Genomic DNA, 27080 nt, shown 5'->3' on the forward strand with positions numbered 1-27080 from the left:
GTAAGCCTAGACTCAGAAAGTCTCAGAGGGGACCTTGGAGGTCATTTAGTCCACCCGCCAAACCAGCCATGATTCTCTATCCAGAGTTAACGATGACTTTAAAATTGAAACAAAAAAAGTGGAGCTCCGAAGAAAAACTGAAGGAAGAGGATCTGTGGGAGGGGGATGGAAGAAGATGAATTCAGTTTACAGGGGCTGAAGACCTGGTGGAAGCGATTTCCTCACTAATGGAGAGTTGAAGGCCACGAAATAGATGAGATCAGGGAGGGAGAGTTTGTCTGGAGAGATGAGGGATAAAAACAGGAACTAGGGTAACACCCACGTTCCAGGGGGTGGGAGGAGAAAGAGGAGTCAGAGAAGGAGTGGCGGGAGAGAGATGTGAGGAAAGACCCAGCAGACTGTCTTGTTACAATTTTCTAGAAAGGGGTGGCAGGGACGGAACAAAAGACCTGAGGCCCGAGGGAGCAGAGGGGGACAACTGCCTGCCGCAGTAGGGTTTGAGGTCAGACGGGTAGTTGCCGAGGGTAATTCAATGAATGAAGGCTTTTCCAGAGACTCTACAAATAAGGTGGATTCTCTGTGTCTGATAAATTTTAAGGTGGAGCCCTCCCAGAGGCCAGGGCAACAAGGCTGTGCCCGAGTCCGCCTCTATAATTAGCAGCACCTCTTCTAACCCTAACCAGTCCCTCCAGGAACTGAAAAGTTAAAGAACGTAATTAGGAGGATTTCACACCCGGCTCTCCGGCCCAGCCCGGTGAAGTCCCGTTTCATCATGCAGCTGTAATGACTCTCGGGGCTGTCACTCTCGTCCGGTATTGCCAACAGTCTGACAAAATCCTTTTGCAAAAGTTTGCAGCATTCGTCCGGGGCTGACTACAGCTCCCAGAGTTCCCGGGCGCTTCTCGGTATGGATTGGTTAGGCCGTCGGCTCCTGAGGGGGTGTCGCCCCGCCTCCCAGGAAACAGATATTTGATTGGCTGCGGTGTGGGGCTTTTGTGTCCCCGCCCTCCCCCAGGGAACGCAGTGAGCTGAGCTGTGCTGCCGGTGTCAGACCCCGGCGAGCGCTGGCAGTTCCGCGGCGGGGATGCTGAGGAGCGCTGGGTCCGCGCGCAGCCCTTGCCACTGCGGACTTCGGAGGCACTCTGGGCCGTGAAAACCCGTGCGCCGCGGCCGATCCCAGGCTTCGGAGGCCATTCACCGCTCCAGAAGCTGGACGAGAAGAGAGTCCAGCGAGGCAGCTGCCGTTCCCGAATTCTGGGCTTTCGGAGCGTTCTGGAACCTTGAGAGAGAGCCCGGGGTTCTAGAACCTCCCCAGCGGCCCCCAGCCCCGGCTTCCTACGTGCGTCCGTCCACAACACCCTCCGGTGTACTGGTCGTCGGCGAGCCGCGGCTGGGTCCTGGCGCACACCATGATCGTTGCGGACTCTGAATGCCGCGCGGAGCTTAAGGGCTACCTGCCGTTCTCCCGGGGCGGCGGCGGCGGCGGCCCTGGGGCCGAAGAGGTAAGCAGTGGCCGAACCACGCCACTTTTACGTTGAACCCCGAGCTGCGTCCGAGCTTCGGGCTAGCCTGAGCTGAGTCGGTGCGCCGCCACTCCCCCTCCCCCCCCCCCCCCCCCGGCCTCGGCTCGGGGAGGGACAGTGGACCGCGTAAACCAGGAGTGGGGTTGCATCAACTGGCAGCCTCGGCCCTCTCCGCCCCCTCCCCTCCCCCCAGGGCTGTGGAGCCCTCCTGGGCTCCCTCGGACTCCTGGCCAATGAGAGGAGAGTCTTCTCGAGGTTTCCTTAGGTTTGGGCTCTGGTGGGGAGAGTCGTCAAGTCCAGGCAAATCCCGTCCGCAGCGGCCCAACCACTCCTCCTCTCCGCCCCCTTCCGCAGATTCCCTTCCTCTGGGCTGGGGCTGGCGTGCAGAATACTCTTTCTAGGTAGGATATGTCCCCTCTCCAGTCCCCCAGCGCGGGGAATGAGGCACTTGGGACTGGCCAACGAAGGTTGACCTCGTCCTGCACCCCGATTTGGAAAGGGGGTGCGGGTGCTTCCGGGCCTTAGCTGGCTGCTGGGTACGCGGCGGCCAAAGCTCTGGGGAGAGGGCGAAAATCCTGGCCACCGCTCCAGAACCAAGCGCGGATTAGGCTGTGCCCTACTAAGTGGTCTGAGGTTTCAGAAGTTTGTTTAGCAGGGACTCCTTTTGCAGTGAGAGTGGGAACAAGGCTGGGCCTAATCTGGCAATTCGCCTTCCCCCACTCCATCTCCACCACCATCGGTAATGAACATCTTATTTATAAAGCACCTACTAGAAGCCAGCTTCGGGTTTTGCCTTTTCTCTGAGTCCTCAGTACTAAACTAGCAAAATACGAACTATACTGTAAGTCATTTCAGAGGTGACAGACTTGAGGTCTAGGAGGGACTCTGGAGAGGCTTCCTTCACTAACCCCACAGAGTAGTTCAGTTTTTGGCCTGGATGTTAAGGTTTCCAAACGAGCTTGGCTCTGCAGGGAGTTTTGCTTATTTTAGTTTCCAGACCTGGAGAGTGGCGCGAGTTGTATTATTACTGGGATTGGGAGCCGGGCAGTGGGTAGGCCTAAATGGCGACCCTGGGAAAATCCCTGGGCTTCTTGGAGCAGTATGGTTTCTGGGGAGTTCCTACCCTCAGCAATGGATGGTTTATGTCCTGGGTTTTCTGTTAGTTTTTTTTTTTTTTTACCTTCCCCACCATGGTTTAGGAGCCCCACGTGGAGGAACAAAACCTGCTTCTGCCAGTTCTCAGCTGTGTTACTTTGACCAAGTCACTTTACCCCAAGTCTGTTTCCTTCTTTGTCGGGGGGCAAAAATGGAAATACAGTAAGGCCTCACTTAACATTGTCTATAGGTTCTGGGACTTTAAGCGAAATGATGCATAAGGAAACCAATCTTACCATAGACTAATTGATATAAACAATGTTGAATGAAACGATGTTATTTAAGGACTTGCTGTAATATTTTTTATTAAGAGCACCTGGGCAGAGCTCAAGGTTTATGTACTAGCCCTCCCACCCACTTGCTGTGTGACCTCGGCCAAGTGATGCGATCACTTCTCTGATCTGCACTTTCCTCCCATGAAGATATTATGGTAGTACCTCTGAGGGAACTGCTGGGATAATTGACTGAGAATATAAGCAAAGGCCAGAGCGTAGTGCCTGGAACATAGTAACTGTGTCAAACATGCTAGCTCTTGTTAGAATGTGACCATCACACATTTCTCTTTGCCCCAGAGTGTCTTAACAGGGTGTGCCTGAGCCTGTCCCTCTTGCCTGAGGTGGGAGTTGGTCCATTCCTCTCTGGGACACTGCCTGGGAAGTGGTCTGGGCAAGCTCTGAGGGAGTGGCCTTTCGATGGAAGACACCTATGTGCAGGGGGGAAAGTAGGTGATGTCTGAACCCTTTGTGTATATCCTCTCTCAAGAAAAGAGGACCTTGGGAAGGCGTCTGCTTTAAGTGAAATCCTTGGAAGACGGCAGGGTGCCGAACTTAGAAGCCTGGTAGCCCAAGGACCAAGGCAAGACCCACCTGTACAGTCCCTTCAACTCCCATCACTTCATCACATGCCCTTTCAAAGGGTCAAGGCCTTCAGACACTTTAGTATTGGTAGTATGTTCTCAGAGTCCTATTAGGGTCTAGAATCACTTCCTCAAACATGATTTCCTCAGGAAGCCTTTCCTCCCCGACCAGATAGGTCCCTTCTGCATACCCTCCTCCGGTCCCCCTTCTCCTTTGTATGAGCTTTTATCGTAATTATAATGTAACAATTGTATAATCAGGCATTTCTTATCCCTCTCCCTTGCTGGATTAGAAACATTCCATAGGTCACATCCCAGCACTGTTCTTAGCACCTAGTAAGTGCTTGTAACTATTTGCTCCTGTTGGCTTAGCTGACCCTTGTGAACTCTGCAGGCTTTGATGTCAGATCTGAGCTGTGTGTGTCTGGAGCAGGACCTGGAAAGAGCCTCAGTGAGCTCTGAAGAAGGGATAATATGACCTCTTTCCCTCCACATGTTTGTGAGAAATCGGCCAGATCAGATGTGTAAAGCACTTAGTCTAGTGCCCAGCCCCTGGTGAGTTTGTGGCAACACTCACACACCCTTCCCCCAAGGCTGGTCAGAGGCTGCTTGCACTATGTCTCCCTCTCAGGTGTAAGCCCGGGCAGGTATCTAAGTGCAGCAGACCACAGCTGCCCACGGGATGGGTGTGGGGTAGTGTCTGCCCTTTCCCAGGTGGCAGACTGGCTTTGCAGGTGTCTGTATGAGTCCTGGGGTTTGCAGGCTGTGAATAGGATACCAGGAATAAAGCTGGAGCCATTCCAAGAGCCTGGTGTGGGTGGGGGACAGAAAGAACCCTTGGAAGCTAGACTTAGCTGAGTTCAAATCTCACATTGGCCACTTGTCATCTGGTACTTAACCTTTGGAACCTTAATCTTTCCTTTAGTGCAAAATAGAGACCCCCACCCCTACCCCCAAACTGATGAAGATTAGATAGAAACTGTATACAAGTGCCTGAGCTAATATAAAAGTTAACACTTAGCAAGTGCTTAAATTAGGAGCCAGTCACTGAGCTCTGAGGTGATCACCCCCTTTTCACAACTTGCCTGAAGCCCTCCCTGTTGACTGGCCACCCAAGGGCTGTCTGAATAGTGTTCCTGCTGTCCCATGGGACCCCCTCAGTTGGAACTGTCACCATTGGTCTTCCCTCTGCCCATGCTAGCTGTGTTACCTTGGGTAGGTCTCCTGCCCCCTCAGTTTTCTGTTTCTTTCATCTGTAAAGTGGGCTGGGGATCTTGCCTTTATCAGGTGTGCTGGAACTGCATTGTCCAATACAGTAGCCCTTAGCCACAGGTGGCTATTAAAATTTTGATACTTTTTTTAAAAATTAAAATTCAGGTTTTTAGTTGCAGTAGTGACATTTCAGCTGCTCAGCCACCATGGCTAGGGGCTACCATCTTTATTGGATAAAGACTATTCCACCACTACAGAAAGTTCTATTGGACCGGACGGTGCTAGACGCTGGGGGTTAACAACAGGGAACTAGGGTGCATCCTCAAGGTAAGAAACAACACAGTGTGACAGGTTCTGTGATTGGGGGCTGTGGGTTTCTGGGGATGTGGGCAGGCAGAAGGAGCTTCTCAATCCTGCAAAGCGTTGGGGCTATTGAGACCTTGAGAGGTTTAGAGAATGGGAATGGTTGGTTTGTATCACAACTCTGCTCCCTCCTTCCTGGCTCAGTGACCAGAAGTGACTTGATCTCTGTGAGCCTTACTCCTCCTCTGTAAAACAGGAACTCCGGTAGTTGTTCCTGCCTTAAAGTGCATGTGAAATAAATGCTTAGCCAGTGGTAATCACGGTTGTTACCTACAATTATTATTACTGACTTACAGTTATTATTATTGACTCCCAAGGAATAGTGGAGGGCTGCTTTGGGGGTGGCATCTTGGCAGTTGGGACCCTTCCCTGTCTGCTTCCCATGAAGCTCTGGGTGTCAAGGTTAGGGAAGCATTCAAGGCATTGGGGTTCAGGCCTAGAATCTCCTTGGTCTTGCCTTCAAAGCTTTGAAGTTTCTATTGTCTGGCTGGAATGCTGGTCCGCCACATCTTTCTAGGCCCTGCTGCCTAATAAACTTATTTAGATACTTAGATACCCACTCAAAAGTTACCTCCTCAGTGGCTTTCTCTGTGTACTCAGAGCAATGACAGCGTTTATGATGGAATGGGGGGTGTGCAATTCTGTAGTCTGTTTCGCTTATTTTATATAATCTGTGTTTTGAAATCCTGTTCGTCATTTGTTTGTTTGTCTTTCTCTATTAGATTGTAAATTCTGTGCAGGCTGAGACTTTGTCTTTTTACTCCTGCACTGTTGTTGCCCAAAATGTGGTCATCAAAAACATTCGTCGAATGAACAGATTAATTTGGGTTCCAGCTGGAAAGCACTTAACACAATGCCTTATGCACCCTGGCTGTAAATTGTGCTTTGCGCACCCAATTAAATTAGAATTGCTGGAGATGGGAGCTTGGCATTGGTATTCTTAAGAAAGCTTTCAAAGGGATTCTGAAGGACTGCTTGGGTTGAGAAGCCATGGTTTGAGCCAACGCTGAGGTTAATGATAGCTGACTCGTATTAAGTGCTTGCTGTGATAGATGTACAGAGGTAGGGGCCTTGTCTGATTAAATCCTATGACTACCCAGTGGAAGTAGGTACTGTTAGCCGCACTGTTTGGTGAGGAAACTGAGGCGCATGTAGGTAGCAGATGGTGGCGGAGGTGTCCTCCGAGCACAGGCAAGTGGCTGTCACAGCCCCTGTCTTCTACTATGCTCCGTTAGCGTCATCAGGGCTGAAAATGTTGGTGGATCCAGATCTGTCACTGAAAGACTCACAGGTTCCTTCCTTGACAGCACATGAGACAGATTTTAGAGTGAGAGGGAGGCCAGAGGCTTTTCATATACTTTGCTCCAGCACCCTGGTGGGCCCTCCTGGTTTCCCCACCCCTCAAACCCCTATTCTACCCTGCCGTTCCCCACCCCACCTGGCTGTGGTTTTCTCTCTGTCCTCAGATCCCCTGAGGGGGAGGCCTTTTTTGTGGAGTCAGCAATTCTTATCTCCCACAGGGAGCTGTTAGGCTTTTTCTCTTTGGTGAGGGAGGGAGGAGGGGAAGCTAAAACGTGAGTGCCTGGGGCTTAGGGTGGTTTCTGTGCTGTGCTTGGTTGAGCCTGGCCTGGTGGCTCCTAGAAGTGTGGGCTGAAAGAGGCCTGAGCAAACAGCCCAACTGCCTTCCTTTGTCCAGGGTTAAGGCCCAGAGAGTTTAGGTTACTTTCTCAGAGTCACACAGCAAGTTAGTGGCAGAGTTGTCATTGACACCTGGGACTCCTAGGTCCCATTGTTCTTTCCCTTGTCCTCTTTCAGAGCCCCAGACCTCTGCCTCCCTCAGGGGGCTTTTGGCCATCTGAGAAGGAGGGTTCAGTTATACTCATTAGTTCCTGGACACCTGGGTTTATTGGTAATAAGTCTGGATTTTAATGAAAGGGGAGAGTTAGGGGAACATTATTTCTGTCCAGTGAGGGTATAACTCTGCTTTGGGTAAACTCTAAGGCCAGTGCTCAGAACCCCCTTCTCAGTTATCAAAACAACTAAGTAAAACATCCTTGGTGAACCTCACCTCTAGATGCAGGAGCAGATTAAGTGAGTATGTAATTGGTGGTTTCCAAATAGGCTCCAATACATGCACGTCAGAATAGCTGCTACTGCCAGCAGTGTACGCCCTGCCTTGGTTCCCTTGATGCCCCTTTGCTTTCTCTGTGTTCTTCATTCAGAGGCTACTATGAATGGCCCGGCACTACTCTCCACAAAGGGTGATCTGGTAGTAGGGAGACCTAATTCAGACAATTAGAAGACAGTGTTTTCAGAAGCAAAGCACTGAGACTTGTGGGGATCACAGATGAGGGTCTGAAAGACGTTTCCCAGACCTGGAAGACCATGAGTTAGCTCTGCAGAAGGAGTGACTAGTGGGAGGGTGGTGGGCCTGAGTAACTCTTACTTATCTCAGAAGCTATGGGAATAGAGGCAGGGTTTTAAGCCAGTTGATCAGATTTGCAGCTAAGAAAGTTTACTCTGGCTGCAGAAAGTTTGCCCTCTTTACAAACCACCAGAGTCATGTACTCAGTAAACCTGCTCCTAGTTCTAGAAGTGGAGCGGGGCTTATTTATGCATTTGTTTTGTTAAGTTAGGAGAGGACGGGTAGGATAGGGCAGGGAGACCACTGGCGAGGCTGCGGTTGGTTGTCCAGAAAGGAGACAGTAGTGTTCTATGAGGTGGTGGTGGTGGGAGGGGTGAAGAAACCACAATTTGACAGATTCAGCTGCACCGGAGGAATCTAGGGTGCTTGGCAACTTGGCTTCAGGATGTAAATGAGGGAGGTTCTTATATGGATTCTCCAGGGCTGCCAAGAAAGTGGTCATTTGGATATTTGCAACATGGTGGCTGTATATTACCCTTCCCCAATACTGGACTAAGCCTGTGGGGTGAGCCCTCTCTTTGTTTACCCTGTCTCCACCCATCAAACAGGTGTCTATCTCCTGCCTGACTCCTCTGTGCACATTGCACCAGAAAGGGGGTTTTAAACCTCAGTGTGGCCCCCCGGGTAGGAGGAGAAAAATGGAGAGAACTATCCTTTCAGTCCTCCCTTTTACCGCCAACTAAGCCCGGTGTGTTTCCTTCTAGGAGCAGAGGGAGAGGCGGGTGCGGGGAGGCCCTCGGGGGCCCAGCGCCTTCATCCCAGTGGAGGAGGTAAGCCTGGAAGGGGTTAGGAATTATTGGGCGCTGGGAAGAAGGGACATATGAGTGGGCGAGGGCCTTTTCCTATCTCTTGAAATAGCAGTTTTGAAACTACCCCTTCAGGTTCCTGACTCATTCAGTCCACAAAACAGCTCTGTGAAGCAGGCGAATCAATCCCATTTTGCTGGAAAGAAACAGGCTCAAAGAGATAAGTGGTAATGACACAGCTAGGTAATGAACAAACTTTTGATTCCCAGAACAAGGCCTGCTTTTCCTCCAGAAGTCAGAGCCATCTGTGTTTATCTTCTCATCCTTGACTGTGCATACATTACAAAATTTTTTTTACTCCAAAAGTGTATGTTCATTATTAAAAACATTTTCCAGTATTTTAGAAAACTGCAGTCTTTTGTAATTCCTACCCCCCACTCAGAGGTAACCATTGTTTTCCAGACTTTTTCTCATACAGAACCGAAGTCATAGTTTACAGCATGTTTTGGGGGCAGGTTATTGTTTTGTTTTGTTTTGTTTTCACTTAATACAAGAGACCTCTTTCATTTCCTGAGTCGGAGCACTCATTCATTCATGTAACAGCTGTCTACTGAAGGATTCCTGTGAGTCAGGCACTGTTCTAGTGCTGCTGATACAACAGAGAACGAGGCAGAAATCCTTGCCCTCACAGAGCTGACATTCCAGGGCGGGGCTGGTGTGGGGGTGGGAATGCCTGTACCTGCACAGAAACATTTTAAAAATAGTTCCCTTCTTTTTCTTTGGCCTTTAGTGAACAAAGACAGAGATTCCGTTTCCTCCTTCTCTTCTCCTAGACTTGCAGGCCCCGTAGTTAATGAGCTGTTAACAAATTTTAAGCCCCCAGTTCCCTCCACCCTTCCTAAGTGGAGAGTAAACAACCCCCTGCTGATCATTCATGTCTGTAGCCCAGAATGTTAAGCTCAGGTATTGTTCTTGCATTGTACTTTTTCCTTTAGAAATAACCACTCCCTTTTATTTATTTACTTCTTAAGGTTTTTTAAGCCTCACCGGAGGATATGTTTATCGATTTCAGAGAGAGAGGAAGGGAGAGAGAGATACATCCATTGGTTGCCTCCTGTAGGAACCTGACTGAGGGTCAAACCTGAAACCTAGGCATGTGCCCTGACCAGGAATCGAACCTGCAACCTTTTGGTGTATGGGACAATGCTCCTACCAACTGAGCCACACTGGCCAGGGCCAAATCCTATTTCTTTCCTTTATCAAAAAAGAGGATTGCTGCCCTCACCAGGTGGCTTAGTTAGTTGGAGCGTAAACCTGTATACCAAAAGGCTTCAGGTTCGATGCCTGGTCGGAGTGCGTATGGGGGGCAACCAGTCGATGTTTCTCTCTTTCCATTCCTCTCCTTCTAAAATCAATAAACATATTTTAAAAATTAAAAGGAAAAGAAATAAGCTTCAGGGTTCATCTAGATTTGAATGCTGGTTCTGTCAGTTACTAGATCTGGAACCTTGAAAAGGGAATAAAGCCTCTCTGGGCCTTGATGTCCTAGTCTGTGAGTGGAGGAAAGTAATGTTCACCTCACAAGATAAATGGGAAAATTCAATGAAATAATGCAGGGGGAGCCCCAAATTCAGCCCTGGCCTGGAGAAATCACTCAGGAAGTGTTAACTATTTTGCACCCCCTTCCCACGCATATACGGATTTGCAGTGTTAGAGCAGAAGCTCCATGAAGGCAGGAGAAACTGTATTTTAATCTCTGCCTGAGTTTTTCTATCTAAAAATGGAGAAAATGGAGTTCTTATTTCGTAGTTGAAAGAACTAAAAGAGTAAATGCATATGAAGTGCTCAAACAGTACTTGGCACACCGTAAGCATGATACAAGTATTGGCCGTTATTATAGTAGGTGCCTAACAAATATTTAATCACTTAATGAAATGTCTTTCGCTCTCATATTCTTTTGGGACATGGTAGTTGTTTTCAGTTTCTTACTGTTAAAATCCCACTGCAAGGAGTATGTTGGTCTCTTGGTGGGAAAGACAGGAGGGGAACCCATCTTCTCACCTTTGCTCGGCAGGTCCTTCAGGAGGGAGCTGAGAGCCCCGAGCAGAACCTGGGACTGGAGGCACTGATGTCCTCTGGGCGGGTGGACAACCTGGCCTTGGTAATGGGCCTGCACCCCGACTACCTTGTCAGATTCTGGCGCCTGCACTACCTGCTGCTGCACACAGACGGGCCCCTGGCCAGCTCCTGGCGCCACTACATCGCCATCATGGTGAGCCTGTCTGAGCCTGACTCTCAGAGAGGTGGCTGCACTGCGGGGGTCGGTCTGCAGATCTTTCGCTGGGGACTTCCTGAAACGATTGCATTTATGAGGAGAAGCAGAGGAGAGCCCTGCCTTTATCTGACCATAGAATTTTAGGTTTTGAAGACAGGCCTCTTTAGGGCCTGCTCTACAGCTCAGGAAACTGAGGCACAAAGGAGTAGATGATCTGCCTGAGGTAGGACAACAAACCAGTGGCAGAGCTGGAGTTAGAACCTAAATTTCCTGCCTGTCAGGCAACAGTGAGGCCTGTGATGTCACCCTCCGTGGGGTGCTCACCCTGAGCAGGGCGCAGAAAGAAAAGCGTGACCTAAGCCCTGTCCACTTGCCTCTACAGGCTGCCGCCCGCCACCAGTGTTCCTACCTGGTGGGCTCCCACATGGCCGAGTTTCTGCAGACAGGTGGTGACCCTGAATGGCTGCTTGGCCTGCACCGTGCCCCTGAGAAGCTGCGCAAGCTCAACGAGATCAACAAGTTGCTGGCACATCGGCCATGGCTTATCACCAAGGAGCATATCCAGGTGCAGAGGGCAGAGAGGCAGGACCCCGAGGCAGCCCAGGGGCTGGGCTGGGGCGTGGCAGGCAGCCCAGGGGCAAGCACTGAGCAAGTCTGGCCTTCTTTCCTCTCTAGGCCTTGCTGAAGACAGGCGAGCATAGCTGGTCCCTGGCTGAGCTCATCCAGGCCCTGGTCCTGCTCACCCACTGTCACTCACTGGCCTCCTTTGTGTTTGGCTGTGGCATCCTCCCTGAGGGGGATCCAGAGGGCAGCCCTGCCCCCCAGGCACCTTCACCTCCCAGCGAGCAAAGCAGCCCCCCCAGCAGGGACTCACTGAACAGTTCTGGGGTAAGTCACTGGCCTGGGGCGTGGGGGTAGAGGAAACTGGCATGGCCTGTCATCCTGTCTCACAGTGAGAAGCCTTAGAAAAGTTACTTGACTTTGAAGTTCCATTTCCTCAGCTATAAAATGAGGATAAAGACTGCTACTTCATAGCAGGTTTTGAGGATTAAATAAAATAACCATGTGACTGGCTTCTCAACATGTAGCTCCATAGACTTAAAGTCTGGTTTTTAGCACTCTAAAATACAAAGTTTGCCTCTTACTCCATAAAATGGCCTTGTTTGTTTTAATATGAAGATACAGATATTTAAAAATCCCTTACCTATGAGGATAGTCAATGCTCAGAGAAGTCATGTCTGTTCTGTAGCTTCTTAAACTTCATTTTGGGGAGCACAGGCCATGGGAGCTGCCCATTCAGGAAGGGCTGGCATGTGGGAAAGACAAGTGGAGTTTCCGGGGCAGCTGAGGGAGGAGGAGCAGGCGGTCATCACTGAGTCCCTCCTCCAGGGCTTCGAGGCTGCCCGAGACGTGGAGGCTTTGATGGAACGCATGAGGCAGCTTCAGGAGAGCCTGTTGCGGGACGAGGGAGCGTCCCAGGAGGAGATGGAGAGCCGCTTTGAGCTGGAGAAGTCGGAGAGCCTACTGGTGACCCCCTCAGGTACGGGATCACAGACGTCCAGGTTCCAGGGGCTGCCCCCCACATCTTTTGCCATCTCTGCTGAGGAGTAGGCACCCCCATGCACTGCATCTCTTGTATGTTGGGGTCAGACCTGGGTTTGAATCTGGCCTGTTAGCCTTTCTGGCAGTGTGACCACTGATAAATCACTTCCTGCCTCAGGGCCTCAGTCTCCCACATGAAAAATTGATGTGTAGGGTAAATGGAACAAGAAAAACAAAGCTCTTAGCACAGAGCCTGGCCCTGAATACGTGGCTCCATAAATAACTGCTAGTGTTATGATTGCTGTTACTGTTACCTGTTCTCATCCCCAGGTCCACGGGCCTGATTCACCTCCTCCCCCCGGCCTGGCTCCAGCCGGAGTCCTGGTTCCACTCACTGTAGCAAGGGGCTTTCTCTGGCCTTCTCCTTTGTGTTGCCCGGCCCCATATTGATGATCAGTCAGGAGTGGAGACCTCTGTGCTCCATCATGCCTCAGCCTCACTGTGACCTCTTTCTGATGTCCTCAGCTGACATTCTGGAGCCTTCTCCACACCCAGACATGCTATGCTTTGTAGAAGACCCCACTTTCGGATATGAGGACTTCACCCGGCGAGGGACTCAGGCGCCCCCTACCTTCCGTGCCCAGGTGGGCTCTCCTGACTAATCTTGGCATTGCTCTGGATTTACAAACAATGGGGGGAGGGGGGGAGTGTGTGGTCTGAGTGGTTAGAGGTGGCACCTTCTTTCCCTCAAGATTCCATGAGGGAGGTGGGAGACCCTGGATCATGAAGGGACCCATCTGCATCCCTCTTGGCTTCTCAGGCCCAGACCAAGCAGTAAATTAGATTTGTGGGGTGGGGAGGTGTGCTCCAGAGGATGGGGTCTCTCTTGGGCCCCAAGATTCCACTTCCTCACCCTTTGCCATGTTTCTCAGGATTATACCTGGGAGGACCACGGATACTCACTGATCCAGCGGCTCTACCCTGAAGGTGGACAGCTGCTGGATGAGAAGTTCCAGGCGGCCTATAGCCTCACCTACAACACCATGGCCATGCACAGCGGGGTGGACACCTCCATGCTCCGCAGGGCCATCTGGAACTACATCCACTGCGTCTTTGGCATCAGGTCAGTACGCAGCCCCTCACCTGGGCTGTGCGTGCGCTGCAAGTCCTATCTGCACTCACAGTTGTTTCTTTTCTCTCTTTTCCTTTCTTCCTGCCTAGACTGTTTATCAGAGCACATTTATTTCTTTGCCGATTATAAAAAATAATAGACGTGTTCACTGTTGTCCAAGCCCTTTAAATGAAAGTCTTTAATCGCACCCCCTAGAGATAACTATATATCAGAGAGAGAGAGAGTTACACTTGTGGTTCTGTTCCAAGTAGCAGTTCTCTCATAAGAAGTCAGGACAACATAAATGCCCACCAGTAGGGTACTTTAGATAATGACATATCCATTTGATGAAATACTATGCAGCTGTTAAAAAAGACAACAGTGATCTATTTATAGTGTCATGGGAAAATGTTCAGAGTGTATTGAGAAAAAAGAAAGCTGGTCACCATCCAGAATCAACATTTTCTTTTTTTTTTTTAAATAAAAGTGTGTGCATGAGTGGAAAACATGTGGAAGTCTGTACACCAAATTGTTATTCATTCATGGTTGTAGAGTATGTAATGAATGATGAATTATATTTTCATCTTGTTACCTAAACACTTCTGATTTTTTTAGTAGCTTTTTTTAAAAATTAGTGGGGTCATATGTGAAATATTCTGCAAGTGGCTTTTTTTACTTAATAATCTACTGCCTTTCTTGTCAGTATAGATCTTTTGTGTTTTTTACCACTGAATCTACTGCATGGTGTTCTGGTTTGGATGTAATATAATTATTCGGCCATTTTTCTATTTTTGGATATTTATGTAGTTTGCAGTTTTTCACTATACAAACACCATGCACACTGCCTAACTAGTCTTACACCTAAGTCCTCACAGATAAACCCTAGATGTGAGATTACTTGTTAAGGATATACACAGAACAATTGTTACTATTTTTTATTTTTTAAAAATCACACTCTGCCCTGGCTGGTGTGCCTCAGTGGATTGAGTGCCAGCCTGTGAACTCAAGGGTCACTGGTTCGATTCCCAGTCAGGGCACATGCCTGGGTTGCAGGCCAGGTCCCCAGTTGGGGGCGTGTGAGAGGCAACCGCACATTGATGCTTCTCTTCCTTTCTTTCTTCCTCCCTTCCCCTCTCTCTAAAAATAAATAAAGAAAATCTTTCTTTAAAAAAGTCACACTCTGATAACTTTGTGGGAAATTCAAAGAATTAAGGGAAAAGAACAATTTCCTAAAGTTCTACTCTATAACCACATCTGCATCACGTGACATTTTTCTCCACTGCTTTTTTTTTATGTAGTTGCTTTTATATAGTTGAAATTATTATGGTTATTTCATTAAAATATATATATTTGATGTTGTAAAGAGAAACAGCCTGGATTTTTAGTAAACTTAGAAACCAGAGATAACAAAAAGAAGAAAATGAAAGCTATCCATGATACCACCCGCTCTTATTATTGTCAAGTGTTTCCTTCCTGTCTTTTTTCCATACACAAATAGCCAAAACGTATATAAGTTTATGAAAACAAGATTTTCTCACCTATGAATTTCACTCAAACAGGAGTATATTTTAGTGAACACGTGATTTTTTCCTTGCTTTTCTCATTTAACATTTCAAGTCCAAGCATCAAAAAAAAAAAAAATCTCACAGTTGGTTAGAGCATCAGCCCCGATACCCCAAGACTGCAGGTTCGATCCCTGGTCAGGGCACAGACAAGAATCCACCAGTGTATGCATGAATAAGTGGAACAACAAATCAGTGTTCTCTCTCTTCCCCTTCCTCTCTCTCTAAAATCAATTAAAATGAAATATCACAGTGTATAGTCTTATACACACTCAGATGTGGGAGAAAGAAAAAGAACAACTTAAAAAATCTACTTTTGAAAATTTCCCCGATGTTTAAAAAGGTACAAATGTGTATTTCTGTGTATTACTGACTTAGTCAGATTTCGCTGGGTGGGTTGAGCTTACTTAATTGGCCGACATCCTGCTGACCATTGGCAGGTTTCAGACCAGGGGAGATCAAATATGGACGGGTACAGGCTAATTCCTGCCCAGCTCTCAGGTCCAGGCTCCCCATTCTCCAACATGATCCTTGATCCTATACCTTTGTCTTCTGAATCTGTCCTCCAGTTTTCAACCAGTCTTTCCCATCCTCACTGATTTGAGATGACTCACAGGCTCACAGGACAGGGGAATGGCAAAGTAGCTTCTAGACTGGTCACTGACTTACTTTTTGACTTCAAATAATTTAATTGCCTTCTCCAAGCCTTAGTTTGCTCCTCTGTAAAATGGGTACCAGCTCCTTTTTGCCCTTTCCCTCTTCTTTCTCCGGGGTAAATACTTGCACTGACTTCCAACCCCATCTTCCATAGCCTTCACAGTAGAGTAGTGAATATGACCTTGGAGCAAGACAGAGCTAGGTTTGGATCCCGTTCTCAGCTGTGTGACCTAGGGCAAGTGACATTACTTCTCTGAACCTCAGTTTCATCTATAAAACAAGGCTGATGAATACAGTATATTGTATAGAGTAGTTCTATACACAGTAGTATACAATAGGTGTTGAGGAGTCCATGAGTGTATATTCACGTGGTACATAGTTGGTACCAAATAAAGCATACTTATTCTCTATGCATTCGTTGGCCTGTGATATATGGCATGAACTATTTTTCCAAGAGGAACCAAACTTCTAATTGCTTCCTCTCTTCTGCCTTTTCTCCCTCTCTTCCATCCATTCATTCCTCCCTTCCTCCCTTCCTTCTTTCCTACTTTGCCTCCTTCCTTCCTTCCTTCCCAAGTTATAAGAGAGTTACAGAGGTAGTAGAAGTGAGTCAGCTGGGCTGCATAGACTCAGGAAGCAAGTTACAGAAGCAAAAGAAGGGCCCTCGAACCTTAGGAGAGAGAAAGGCAGAGGTAATGTGCCTGAGAGAAGAAGGGAAAGGCGCCCTTCTGCCTTTTCTGCGCACTCTCTGTTCCTACTTTCATAGGGTGGGACTAGGGGAGAGGAGCTAGCTCTGGAGCCAAGGGTAAGTGATATGTTGGGGTCTTTTCCTTTAGGTATGACGACTATGACTACGGGGAGGTGAACCAGCTCCTGGAACGGAACCTCAAGATCTATATCAAGACAGTGGCCTGCTACCCAGAGAAGACCACCCGAAGAATGTACAGCCTCTTCTGGAAGCACTTCCGCCACTCAGAGAAGGTACGGGTATGGCCAAGGGGGAGGGACAGAGTGGAACTAGATAAGCTTGGCCAATGGAGGGGACCTGGGGGTCAGGACCCAATGAGGTACCCCAGACTGAGTTGGTACTGCTGGTGGGATAACTGGGCATATTGGCCTGGGCTAAAGCCCCACTCCACTTGTGATTTCAGACTCCGTTTACTCACCTATAAGATGGGAATGTGCTTCACAGGGTCCTCAGTGGCAGCCAGGAAGACCTGGGGTGAAATCGTAACACTATAACTCAGTGGCAATGTGACCTTGGGCAGGTCACTCTGCCTCCCTGAGCTTTTTTGTCTTTACAATGGGAATACATACAACCTTCATTTCAAGATGGCTGAGAGGATGAAATGAGAAAATGAATGTAAATGTCCAATCCCAAATAGGTGCACAGTGGTAGCTCTTATTTTTAGCTTTGGGGATAAAGAGATCAGTGACAATACAGGCACGTATTGAAATTCCTCAGCAGTCACTGACCCCAACGATTCAGAGCCTTAGGAAAGGGAAGGATGAGGTGGGTGGTCAGGGGCAGTAGCAACATGGGAGGGATGGGGTTGGTGAGAACTGACATCTGTCGCTGACGAGCCCTCATCTGTGCCCCAGGTGCACGTGAACTTGCTGCTCCTGGAGGCCCGCATGCAGGCCGCCCTGCTCTATGCCCTCCGAGCCATCACTCGCTACATGACCTGACTCCTGCAGAAAACCTGGGCCCGGAGCAGCTGACCCTGGGGACATCATCGTCCCTGCAAGAACTTCCATGTCTGGAGACAGACCTGATCCCTTTCTGTCCCACACCCACCCACCACACTCGGGGGGTGGGCTTTTGTGTGCCCTGCAGCCTTGAAGCCACGCCCTTCGTTTTCTCACTGGAATGGACAGGATCTCTGGGATCTCAGCTTTGCCCCTGGGAGCTGGAAGAGGACTAGCAGATCCCCAGGGGCCATGCCCTTTCTCCTGCCCCTACACCCAGAGGCAGAGGGCACAGGAAGTAAAATGGGCTGAGTTTGGACTGTGTACCCCCAGGGTGGGCCCCAAGCGCCGCAAGTACTGTGGCCTTTCCTGGACTGGGAAGGTCCCTGGCTGGCCCCCAAGGAGAGAGGCAAACACGTCCAGGAACTGACACTCCAAGCAGCTTTCATTTTCCTCCTCCCTCATTCCTTTTTTCACTTACCTCTCACCTGCCATTCACCCATCAATGTGAAAGTCAAGGTCACAGCTGGTCTGTGCCTCTAGCTCCCCAAAAACCTGTTCTGTCGTTCAGCCTGAAGGCCCCTTGTTTCTTGATTGCCCCAGCCCTACTTCACTTCCTTTGACCTCCATTGCCCTCCTACCCTTCTCTCCCACACCTGGTGCCCCAGGAGAGAGACCAAGTACTTCAAAAAAAGTAGGTTATCACTAGAAAATTTGAGTAGCTCTGTTGGTCACTTTGCCTTCTGAAGAGTAGGAAGTATTAGAGTCTCAGTTCTCTGTACTTTGGTCCTTTATGGGTGAAATTCAAACCTCTTCAGGGGCTCACCTCTGGAGCACAGTCAGTGGCTACAAGGAGGAGGGCGGGGCAGTCCACTCTCTCCAGCGCTGCACCTGCCCAACACCCGGCTCTCCTGTCTCCTGTGGCTCTGTTGCAGACGTTTGCCAAAAACTTGATCCTTTCTAGGTGGCACATGGCCCAGAGGGAGAGGCAGGAGACCCCCCCCCATTCTCGTTTGGACCCTGCCACTGGCCAGGTGACCATGGCGACATTGTCAAACCTCCTTGACCTCTATTTCCGAAGCTGCATTGCCGACTGAGAGGTGGGGCTAAGTTCCATGTCTGGGTTTCTCAGGCCAACCTGCCAGCAGTGAACCGCAAATCTTGCAGGATTTTGAGGGTACCGGGAAGCCCCCCACTCTTGGCAGTCAGTCTCCTGGCTACCTTCCAAGGACCATCCAGTTTCTGTCCCCTCTCCTCAATTTTAGGTGGATTGCTTGGAGGCAGCAGCAGCCAAGGACTGATCCCAGGCACTTTTTGTAGCAAATAAGCTGTGAATTATGACTTCCCTTGCCCTTCTGGCAGTATGTGACTCCTCTCTGACCAGTTTGGAGGTGACCGGAAAAAGGCAAAGGCCAAGATGCTGCTGGCTTCTGATCCCCCTTTCTGGGCTGGGGCAGGAGGGGAGCCTGGTCGGCGTGCCGCATTTCTTCCCCGTGCAGGCAAGGGGAAGTGACTGGCACCGCAGGCCTCAAAGCCCGCCCTGCAGTGAAGTTGGGCTGGAGGGAAGATTCCCCAACCCTGGGGTTTGGATTCTAGAGGGGACGTGATGACTCTGTAATTGTCCTGTAGGTGGGTGGGGAGGGATATTCAGTGTTCAAGAGAAATCTTTGGCTTTGCTACCAGTTCTGTATGATGAGAAATAAACGTTCACCAAGGTTTTGTTTTGTACTCCTTGTTAATGAGTTGTTTTTCCATTTCCTAAGTGTCATGGTTTACCTGTCAGCAGGAAGCTATGATTGCATCGTGGGCCTGACCTGCTAGCCCCAACCCTACTGGACACTTGGGCCCAGCAACTGCAGACTGGAAGTGGTTGGCATTGAAACTACTTCTGTACCTTTGATATCTATCCCTTTCACCCATTAGTGGCAGGTCAGGCACTGTGGAAAAATAATGGCCGAGTTATTTTTCTCACTAAGCCTGGTCCTTGACTGGGTACTTGGAGGCCATTTTTCTGAATTTGCAGCAACTCTGGAGAGAATTGAGATGCAGAGGTAAAGGGACATTGCTGAGACCATAGAGCTAGTCAGTGGTGGAGCCAAGATTCCAACTAGGGTCTGCCTGACCTTGGGCATTTATGTTGCTCTTTTTTTCTACTACTGGGCTCCCCCTGTGGCAGAGGGAGTCTGTTTGAGACTCTCTGGGGGACCCACTTCTGTACCCTGCCCCACCACATTATGGTTATCTGCTTCTCATCCTTCCTTCTCTAGCTCCAAGGAGACAGAACCAGGCCAAACGAGTTAGATGTGACCCCCCCGCCCCAGGTTATGCCAGCGCCAGTGGTCAAGCTTCTGAGCTTCTCTGGGCACCAGGAACTTCAGTAAGCTTAGAAAACCCACGTGGTGACCGAGAGTTAAGCCCTCTCCTGCTGTTTTCCCCACTTCATAAAATGAAAAAGGCCTCTTCCAGGAAGCACCCCCTGACTGACTTCATGTCCCCTTTTCCCTCTACCCTCTTCATTTTTGCTGTTCCCAGTATGTTTGGTCTTCCTTCTACAGTCATTTAAGAGGATATGAAAGAGTAAATCAGAGTTGGAGTACAAAACCTGGATTCTGGTCCAGACTCAGTCACTTATCCAGTGGTAAGGAAGGTGGGCGGATGCAGTGGTTGTGGTGGGGTCAGGGGGTAATTTAACTGCCTCAAGTTTCCTCTCCCATGAAAACAGGCACGAAACGCTTTCATTTCTTTTCCAGGTAGCGTTACTGAGTGTTGCCAGATGTTTTCAAATTTAATCTCACTCTTCACAACGACCCTGGGAGAAAGGAGTGGTGTTCTGTTTTATAGATGTAGGAACCTCAAGTGAGAGTCTAGGGCACACCAACCTGAAAACCGGCCTGGGCTCAAGTTCTAGCTTGGACTTGTGGTGTCTGTCTGACCACAAGCACATTACTTCAATTCTCCCTCCCCAATTTCCTCATCTGTGCACTGGAACTAATACCTAGAGTCAGGAGGGCTGTGTGAATTTAATAATGCATGAAAGCCACCTACCACAGTTCGGGTACCTAGCACACAGCACTAGTGAGCCATTCAGTATTCAGATACCTGCCTGACGTCACACAACGGAGGAAGGATTTGAACCATTGTCTGATTCCAAAGTATCACTTTTGTCCCCAAACTCCCTATACCCTCAATCTACTTTTTAAAAAATCACATTCAAGTCATTTTGCACATAGCATTGAAAACTCTTGGCCCCAAATTGGATCTAATGAATTCACTTCAGACCTCTACGACCGGCAGTCTGGGACCTGGGCACATGCACCCAGGTTGGAGTTGGTACCAGGTTGCCGGTGGCTCGATGGTTTGGCGTTAGAAGCCATGCTTGGGCCGAGGACAGCTGAGAGTGAGTAGAAAGGATCTGGGTGAGTCTCCTCCAGCAGGTGTCGAACGTTCATCAGAGCCCTAGGAAAAGTGGAATGAAGACGCGATTCACAAACTTTTTGTGCCTTAGACTCTTCTGGAGGGCCTGTGGTTGGAGGTGGAGCGCAGAAATTTGCCTCTTTCACAGCTTCCCTGGGGTTCTGATGCCCAGGCCACGCCTCCATTCAATTATTCCGTTCAATCGGTGTTGTGCGCAAAATATGTAAATGCTCTGGACTCGGAGCAGTGAACAAAACGGGCAGGTCTCCTGCCGTCTTGGCATTTACCGTCTAGTGCAGGAGACACACATTAGATCACTACACAACTAATTATGTAAATTATAATTGTGATCAATTCCTCAGAGCAGAAGTATGAGGTGCCTCAAGAGCGTTTACAATCTAGCAGCAGAGCTTTCTCTTCCAAGGAAATATGTCGGATTTTTGCAGAAACTAGAACACACCCAAAAAGGGCAGTTTCCTACCCACGGAAGCACTTCCTTGGAACCCGAGGGCTCCAAGGAGCAGTTGGAAAACTGCTCACCTACATTCCTCTGTAATGGATGCTGTGGTGCACCACCCCGACTATGGCTCTCATTCCTTCCCACACTCCCACTCCACTGGGAACGACCTCAGCTCAGTCCCTCTCTGGGAATTGCCCTGAGTTAAAGGGAGCTACCTAGCTCATGGTTATGCCACCTCCAGGCAGTCTGCTTTCAGTGACTGGTTGAAGGGGACATGGGTGTACCAAGGCCTGTCCACTTTAGCTCCATTTGAAACAACTCTAAAGCATTATCCCAGCTCTAGCAGTCCCTTCGGAATCAGCCGAGGCAGACGACACAGCCCGATTTCTCCTGTTCAGCCCTGCTTCTCACTGTCCTATGATATTGATCCCCAGTAAACCCCCTGTATACAGATTTCCATCGCAGAGTCTGCTTCCCAAGGTACTTGACCTAAAACACTTATTACAGATGGTGACATCGAGACCAGAGAGGCAAAGTGACTTGCTTGAGCTCTCACAAGCCTGGACCTTCAGATCCTCTTCACGGCTTGTCACCACTCTGTGTCAGTGACTTTCTCTTCCTGAGGTTGGAGGCAACAGCCGCGATGCTCGAAGGGCCGGAATAAGTGCCCACTCCCAAGCCCGGAGACCGTGGGCAAGTCACTTCCCCGCTCTGGGGAGAAGGTTGAATGCACTCCCTGAGTGCTTCATTTTCTCTCAAGTCAGCCTGTGTGTGATGCCCCTGGTCTTGAAAAAACCCATGTCTCAACCCCTGTCATGTAACCATGGTTACAGCAGCAGAAATTCTTCCCCTCAGTTCTGAATCACCCCTGACCTCACTGTTGGTTCCAGTTGGGGGGAGCCTTGAGCTCTGTCCCAATTCTGAGTAGCTCAACTCACATGTCAAGAAGGAACCCCTTTTCTTTGTTTGTGCCAACATTATCAAGTGTTTATTTGGTCCCAGACACGGCTAGATGCTGGCAGTACAGCAGTGAAGGAACCAGACATAGTCCTGGCCCTGGAAGTCCAGTGGAAAAGATAAACATCACACAAAAATGTATGATGAGCCCCGGGTGAATAAAAAGCACAGGGAGAATGAGAGAGTACAGCAGGGGAACCCCCACATTCAGAGTGGGAGTTCCCAGAGAAATACCCCAGACCTGAAAGATAAGAAAAGATCGGCCAAGGATGGGAGGGAAGAAAGGAGTGCGGAACAAAATTTCCAGCAGAGGAAACGGCCTGGAAGAAGATGGGAAGCAGGAGGAGAAGGCAGCCTGATAAGGACAGGGAGAGCAGGGAGGATGTGCGGAAGGGTGAGGCTGAGAAGGAAGCCTGAGGCAGATCTGGCATGGCCTGGCAGAGCGTGTTAAGAATTTTGGACTTTATCCTGTGGGCAATGAGAAGTCTGCAGAGGAGATTTTATTGTTTGTTACAAAATAGATGTAATGGACCGAATGTGCGTGTCCCCCTCCAGTTTATATGTTGAAACCCTAATTCCCAGTGTGATGGTATTTGGAAATGAGGCCTTTGGGAGGTGATGAGGTCACGATGGTGAAGTCCTCCCGATGGGAACACGGCCCCTATGAGGAGAGAGAAGAGAGCTCCCTCCCTCTCCTTTCTTGCCGTGTGAGGACACAACAAACACAAAGGCTCTCCTCAGGAACCGAATTGGCTGACCTTGATCTTGGACTTCCCAGCCTACAGAACTGTGAGAAATAAATTTGTTGTTTAGGCCACTCAGTCTAAGGTATTTTTGTTATAGCAGACCACACTGACTATGACCACAGATGGTAGATGAAGAGGACACATTAGAGGGATCTATTGAGGACTTCCTAGGTGCCGGGCACTCCACTAGGTACTTCTCAGGCATGACCTCACGACCTTATTTAACCCTCACAACAGCCCTGGATAGTAGAGCCTAGTATTGCCCATGATCTCCGTTTTACAGATGGCATAATTGAACCTGGGCTCCAAAGTCCTCTCATCCAAAAAAGTTCCTCGAACTCCCATTCCCACCCAGGGCACACATCCTCCTCCTTTGACCTAAGCTTATCAATTGCTTCTGTTTTTTTCTAAAGATTTTATTTATTTATTTTTAGAGAGAGGGGAGGGGAGGGAGAAAGAGAGAATGAGAGAAACTTCGACCGGCTGTCTCTCATACATGCCCCAACCATGGACTGAACCTGCAACCCAGGGATGTGCCCTGACCGGGCATCGAATGTGCTGCCTTTCACTTTGCAGGACAACGGCCAGCTAATTGAGCCACACTGGTCAGGACTGCTTCTGTTTTTCCAAGGCATTTTCTTTTTCTGTCTAATATTATCATCGTTTGTGTGGCTTGCTCATCTCCCCATTCGACAGCAAGCCCCTTCATGAGGGCAGAGGTTTTTGTCTAGTCTTTACTGCTTTATCCCCAGGGCCTGGAGCAGGGCCTGGCATGTAGCAGGAGCTGAATAAATAAAATAGGTGTGGAATATACGCTTGCACCCACTAGGATGCCTGGTCTAGGGCTATGTCCCGGTGGCGGTGTTCCCGAAATAACAGCCTCCCCACATTTCGGACTGAGCCTCTGCTCGGTCTCTTCCTGGCTGGCTGGCTGTTAGGTTGCCAGCTCTCTCTCAGACACTCAAGTGTCAGTCTGCTGTCGGGGAAAGAGCTTGGACTTTGGAACCAGACAGATGAGGCTCAAATCTGAGTGCAAGTCCATCTGGAATGAGGCACAGTATAAATAAACAGAGCCGAGTACACGATCTTGGATAGCTTTCTTTAATTTCCTCATCAATAAAATGGGAACATTACCATAAAAAATTATTATTGTCAGGGTCAAATGAGAATACGCTTACAGAGAGCCTGTTTAGTTAACTTAGTTCTTCCTTTTAGTGGACGATAGGGGTTGGGTTGATGTCATCTTCTTAGACTAGCAGCCTCAGATCCCACATCTGTGAAAGCGAGGTTGTGAAATGCAAGATAATATCGAATTCCCACAACCTGGAGTGCTCCTCTCCCAGACCCGTGTGGGACGAGCTGTTCTAAACCTTAAGTTCTCACCTTTAATATCATCTCATCAGGGTCCAGACTAGACCCTTGTTTCTCAGCCTGGCTCCACTCCCTTCCACTTCTCTTCTCTTTAACAGCTGCTGTGATCTTTTTTTCTTGCCTGTCTCCTTGTTCACTGTTGTATCTATCCCCAGTGTTTACCACAGTCCCAAAGTACTTGTTAATTGTAATAAATATTAATTGATAACATATCATCCAGGGGCTATTCTAGGCAATCCTGACCACAGCCCTGGAACATGGGCAAGGCAGGGATTTACCCATTTCACAGCTGTGGCAGCTAAGGTCTAGCAATATCGATATTGCCCAGGAATTTCCCAAGCAAATTAGCAGAAGTTCTAGACATTTTGGCTAGTGCTGTTTCCACCCACCACTCCACTGCAGGGCAGGGGAAGGAGCATCGGAGGCTCAGGTACTAGCCTGGGCTCTGTTCCAACTTGTGGCTGTAAGAGTTAGGTAAGCTACATTCCCTCCTGAGCCTTACTTTCTCCATTTCTAAAGTGGGAAGAATAATCCTTGTCCTGACTGGTTGGTGGTTCAGGTGAGAATCAGCTGAGATAATGGGCTGAAAACACTTAATACCCTGAAAACACTGTCCTTGTTTATGGAGGATTTTTTAATATTAATGTGCAGAATTAACGCTGACTTCAAAAGTAAATCTCTGTGGGCTGGGGAGGCCAGGGAAGTTTCCTAGAAGTCGTGGCATTTCAGATAAGCCCTAAAAATAGATTAGATTTTGGGGAAATAAAGCTAAGAGTCAGAGTCACAAACCAACCAAAGCAGGACCCTCCAACCTCTCTGGGTTTTACTCTCTATTCTAATCTAATGTGCATTTCCCTACCCTGATTTATATTTCCTTTCCAATCAAACTTATGGAAATATAATTTGTATGCAATACATGCACATGTTTTAAATGCATACAGTTCTCTGGGTTTTGATAGAAGTACACACCTATGAAACCACCACCCAGATGAGCCCCCAAGCCCCCTCTCTGCGTCCCCCAGACAAGCTCCCTCTGCTTTCCATCACGACAGGTCAGTTTGTCATTGCTGCTACTCACTCATTTCTTTATTAGCAAATCACAAAGTTGTGCGTTCAAACATTAGAACAAAAGCAAATGTAACAAAATGAATAACTTCACTAGGCTTAAGACAATATTTTCATTCTAGTACATTTGCTAATGAATACAGCAGTCATCAGATAAACTGACAACTAATTGGAGAAAAGAACTAGTAATAATCATAATTTGTCCGTTTAGTGAAGAGGGTTTGACCGTTGATAAAAACGATACCTACAAAGTCAGAAGAGTTACTTGGCTAACCTGATTGCTTCTTGAGAGATGATGGCTTATATATGAGTATAAGGCAATATTGTTAAGTTATTGTAATTTAAACAGTTCTGAAGAAAAGGCATTTGAAAAAGAATTAGGGATCAATAGACTTTATTCAACTTTTCTGGTTTCTTCTTTTAACTTCATGATACACAAATTAAGAATGATTCTGAAATTTCAAAAGAGATGTCACCTGAAGGAGTACATAGGGAGAAATGATAAAGTTCTGTTTTGGGGTTTCTTGTTGAATAGAAAGACAATTATTATATCAAAGAAAGAAATAGAAAACAAGCAGAAGTGTTTCCTCTAAATCTGAGACGGTTAATGCTGAAACAATGCCTGGACCATGGTATTGGGATAAATTATAGCAACTTTTTAAAAACACTTCTTAACATGTTTTAAAATGCAAAAATCAACAAATTATATGAGAAACAAAACCAACAAGTTTTATTGTTTTAATCCTTAAACAAGTCTTAAGTCATCTCCTCAAATACAATGTAGTATATGTAATTCTCCTGCTTAAATACCTCCAATGACTCTATTTTGCCATTCCTTTTAGTTTTGCATTCAATACAAATTAGTTCACTTGTTCTATAAATTCATATAAATGGAATTATAAAGTAGGTACTTTTTTGTATGGTTTCTTTTGCTCAGCATAATGTTTTTAAAGTTTATTCGTGAGTTTCCCGCATCGGTAGGTCTTCCCTTTTTGTAGCTGAGTGTTATTTCGTTGTATGAATATACCACAAGTTGTTCCTCCGTTCGCCAGTCAGTTGGTATTTGGCTTGTTTCCATTTGGGGGCTATTTAAATGAAGGTGCTGTGAACATTCAGTTATAAGTGTTTTTGAGGACATATATTTGCTTTGCTCTTGGTAAACACCTAGAAGTGGAACTTCTGGGTTGTGTAACAAATGTATATGTAAAGTCACAAAAAACTGCTAAACAGTTTCCTAAAGTGGTTGTTAAGTTTCACACTCACCAACAATGTCCGAGAATACCAGTAGCTCCACACCTTCCACACTTGATATGGGCTGGTCTTTTTCATTTTAGTCATTCCAATAGGTTTGTCATGGCATCAAAAAATTTTAAGTGAGTCTTATGGAAGTATAATTTGCATACTGTAAAATTTCCCCATTTTAAGTGTACATTTCATTGAGGTTTGACCAATGTACACAGTTATATAACCATCACCATAATCATGAGCCACAATCATGATATCGAATATTTTAACCTCCCCTCCCCTCAAAATGTCAGCTTTTTCCCCCAACCCCATCCCTTAGCACTCACTGATCTGCCACGGTAGTTTTAACTTTTCTAGAATTTCATAAATGGAAGCATTCACTGTGTAACCTTTTGTGGCTGGCTCTCAGCTTAATGCTTGAGATTCGTCATGTGGTGTGAATCAGTCATTCATTCCTCTTTATTGCTGAGTAGAATACTATTGGATGGATACATCACAGTTTGTTTACCCGCTCCCCAGCTGATTGGCATTTGAGTTGTCTGCAATTTAGGCCATTATGAATAAAGCTGCTATTTGTGTGGGTGTAAGTTTTCATTTCCCTTGGGTAAAAACATAGAAGTGAAATTGTTGTGACATGTGGGAAGCATACACTTAATTTTAAAAGAAATTTCCAAATCATCTTCCAAAGTGGCGTACCATTCTGCGT

General features: G+C 47.9%; 1 protein-coding gene across 1 annotated transcript; it reads left to right on the forward strand.

Annotated features, from left to right (window-relative positions):
• Nucleotides 1-983: 983 nt before the first annotated feature.
• On the forward strand, nucleotides 984-18844 carry SESN2 (sestrin 2). The gene is made up of 10 exons (XM_024554758.4): nucleotides 984-1502; nucleotides 8239-8304; nucleotides 10355-10552; nucleotides 10938-11120; nucleotides 11231-11443; nucleotides 11945-12095; nucleotides 12623-12741; nucleotides 13030-13220; nucleotides 16264-16408; nucleotides 17030-18844. The coding sequence occupies exons 1-10, from the start codon at nucleotides 1410-1412 to the stop codon at nucleotides 17114-17116; spliced, it is 1446 nt and encodes a 481-aa protein (XP_024410526.1). The 5' UTR covers nucleotides 984-1409; the 3' UTR covers nucleotides 17117-18844.
• Nucleotides 18845-27080: the final 8236 nt, after the last annotated feature.

The sequence above is a fragment of the Desmodus rotundus genome, chromosome 3 (assembly GCF_022682495.2).
Source record: "Desmodus rotundus isolate HL8 chromosome 3, HLdesRot8A.1, whole genome shotgun sequence".
Lineage (NCBI taxonomy): Eukaryota > Metazoa > Chordata > Mammalia > Chiroptera > Phyllostomidae > Desmodus > Desmodus rotundus.

Excerpts from the sequence above, each read along its gene's own strand:
- SESN2 (XM_024554758.4), top strand. The coding sequence starts at position 1,410 with ATGATCGTTGCGGACTCTGAATGCCGCGCGGAGCTTAAGGGCTACCTG. Across the intron at positions 11,121-11,230 it reads TCACCAAGGAGCATATCCAG|GCCTTGCTGAAGACAGGCGA; the intron begins GTGCAGAGGGCA and ends TTTCCTCTCTAG. Across the intron at positions 11,444-11,944 it reads ACTCACTGAACAGTTCTGGG|GGCTTCGAGGCTGCCCGAGA; the intron begins GTAAGTCACTGG and ends TCCCTCCTCCAG.